The 2,889-nt window shown below is 46.0% G+C and overlaps 1 protein-coding gene across 1 annotated transcript; it reads right to left on the reverse strand.

Annotated features, from left to right (window-relative positions):
• Positions 1-1,370: 1,370 nt before the first annotated feature.
• On the reverse strand, positions 1,371-2,333 carry LOC124087657 (olfactory receptor 7C2-like). Its single transcript, XM_046436639.1, has one exon. It carries the CDS (start codon positions 2,331-2,333, stop codon positions 1,371-1,373), a length of 963 nt encoding a protein of 320 aa, XP_046292595.1.
• Positions 2,334-2,889: the final 556 nt, after the last annotated feature.

Here is a 2,889-nt window from a genome sequence, read left to right on the forward strand (position 1 = left end):
GGTGAGTAGAAAAATTCCACAGTCAGTGTGATGGGAAGCACAGTAGGAATGATTTAAAGGGGAAAACATTGAGTTAATTCATTCAGACCACCTCAGGAAATGTTCCTGTAAATGAGTTTTCAGGACAGCATTTGCACAATTTACACACCCTATTCTGAGGATATATGTCAATCCAAAGGACCAGAGCAAAGGCTGCAAGTTCTTATTCATATGCGGAAGGGGATGAAGTTGATGTCCCAGAAGGTGAGAGTACAAAAGTGGTCCCTGGAAATCAGGCAGGGTGAGGAGGAGGTTAGTTTCAGGGTGTGAAGCCCAGTTTTGCAAGAGAAATGATTTCTAATGTTGTACAGCAAGTAGAGTGCATGGGCTCTCTCTTGTTCAGCAGGGAGGTCCACAGAACAGGGTAGAGGAGAGTGTGGCTGTGGAGATGATATTCAAGACCTCCGGAGATCAAGCAGGAAGCAGGTGGATTTAACTGCCCAGTTACCATGTATATATGCTGGGGAAGTAGCCAGGCAGGTTACAGGCAGCCACCAATGCAATTTCTTGCTAACTGTCCTTACAGCAACCAACTGAGGGACAGGCTGTGGAGCAAGTGCAGGGACTGCAATACATGGCCTCACACCCAGGGCTGTGCCTACAGGGTAAGCAGTCTGCCACTCACATGCCTAGTATGAGGGGAGTGGCCTGCCACTCAGGCGCCCTTAACATATGCATATCTGCAGTACTCCATGCACTTGTCCGCCAGTAGAGGACAATAGTTCATAACAATTGATTATATAATTTTGGAAAACTAGAAGAGCATGAAGTATCCCAGTGATAAGAAATAATAAACATTCCAGGAGATGGAAATACTGATTACTTTGATTTTATCACTACATGTAGCATGCATGCATTGCGATATAACATGGTGCTCCATCAACAAATGCCAGTATTTTGTATCAATAACAATACAAATACCCACACCTCAGTGTTGGTTATCACAAATTAAAAATCCCATTTGTATTCAAACAAAATTACAATGACTGGTTAGATAGTACATAGGTGATCCAAAATGTTGCAATAGAAACAGTCCCTAAGTAGGAACAAACTCTAAGGATGATGACAAAGCCATGAAAATATGCTCATCTTCACTAACAATCCAAGGCAGTGCTGTGGATTAGGTATGTGGTGTTCCCATAGTTCAGGTGTAGACAAGGCAAGAACATTCAGAGGTGAAGTGATTAGATCATGGAGTTTTAGCCTAATTGCTGGATTTATTCACTTTAAATGGATTAATAAGGTACCCTAAAATACACCAAGCATAGATAGGCAGAGTCTTGCATGGAGGGGTGGGGCTCCAGGGTCTTCAGTATGATGGACATTATGATTCAGGAGAGACGTGCATCCACCCTTTCACTGAGAGGCACCATCTTGGTGAGGACTCTTCCCAGGGCCACCTTGATGTCCCTGTTCCTCAGACTGTAGATGAAAGGGTTCAGCATGGGGGTGACCATGGTGTACATCACTGAGGCCATCAGATTCATCATAGAAGACTGTGTGGCTACAGAACTGAGGTAGACCCCAAGGCTACTGCCATAGAACAAGGAGACCACCAGGAGGTGAGACCCACAGGTGGAGAAGGCTTTGTACTTGCCTCTGTCTGATGAGATCCTCAGGATGGAGGAGAAAATCTGAGAATAGGAGAAGAGGATGCCAGTGAGAGGGAAGACACCCAGGACGATGATCATAGAGAACACCACTATGTTATTGATGAGGGTGTCAGAACAGGCGAGCTTGAGGACTGCAGGAAGATCACAGAAGAAGTGAGGGATTTCTATTTTTGTACAAAAGGACAGCCTCAAGATTGTCAACGTATCTAGGAGGGAACCTAGGACACTGACCAACCAGGACCCCAGAGCCATGAGAAGACAGAGCCATGGGCTCATGATGACCACATAGTGCAGGGGGTGACATATGGCCACAAAGCGGTCATAGGCCATCACTGTCAGGAGCAAATTTTCTTGGCATCCAAACAAAACGAAAAAATATACCTGTGAGATGCAACCTGTAAAGGTGATCCCTTTGTTGTGAGTGTGGATGTTCCTCAGAGCCTTGGGGATGGTGGTGGAGGTGAAGCCAATGTCAGCCAGGGACAGGTTGGAGAGGAAAAAGTACATGGGTGTGTGCAGGTGGGAGTCTGAGATGACAGCCAGGATGATGAGCAGGTTCCCTGTGACTGTGACCAGGTACCCAGACAGAAGCAGGCCAAGGAGGAGGGACTGCAGGTCAGGGTCACCTGTGAATCCCAGGAGGATGAAGTTTCCAGTTCCTGTTTGGTTTCCTCTTTCCATGGTGCTGGTGTGTTTGCTCTGAGGAGGGAGAGAAGGAACTCTAAATTCCCTCCAGCTAGGGAGGCTGAGGCAGGAAGACTGCAAGTTGAAAGCCAGGCTCAGTATCTTAGTGAGATCCTATCTTAAAATAAAAAATAAAAAGAGGGCCTGGGCATGTAGCTCAGTGCTTAAGTTACCCTGGATTCCATCCCTGGTACCCTCTCTCCACCCCACCCCGTTCTCTCTCCCCCAAATAAGAATTTCAAATAGAGATTCCCCAGGATACCCCAATGTCTTTTATTGAAATTTTGTGAACTCAATAATTTATTTATTTTATCTTATCATTTGGCCTCTTGGCTGACAAGTTTCAGATACCATTTGTATACCCCCAAAGAAACAAATCAAGACATGGTTCTATGTCAGTGCTTCTCAAGTGGTATTCCCAGGAGTACCCACCTGGGCAATACCTGGAATCTTGCTGAAATGTGCATTCTCATGCACACCTCACCTGACCACCTGAACCTCCTGCTGTAGGTGTGAAGCTGCCCTCTGTGTCTTGAGAAGCCCTGTCAGGATT

This window comes from Marmota monax, unplaced genomic scaffold, assembly GCF_021218885.2.
Source record: "Marmota monax isolate L192 unplaced genomic scaffold, Marmota_monax_Labrador192_F-V1.1 WCK01_AAM20220418_F8-fsc00021, whole genome shotgun sequence".
Classification (NCBI taxonomy): domain Eukaryota; kingdom Metazoa; phylum Chordata; class Mammalia; order Rodentia; family Sciuridae; genus Marmota; species Marmota monax.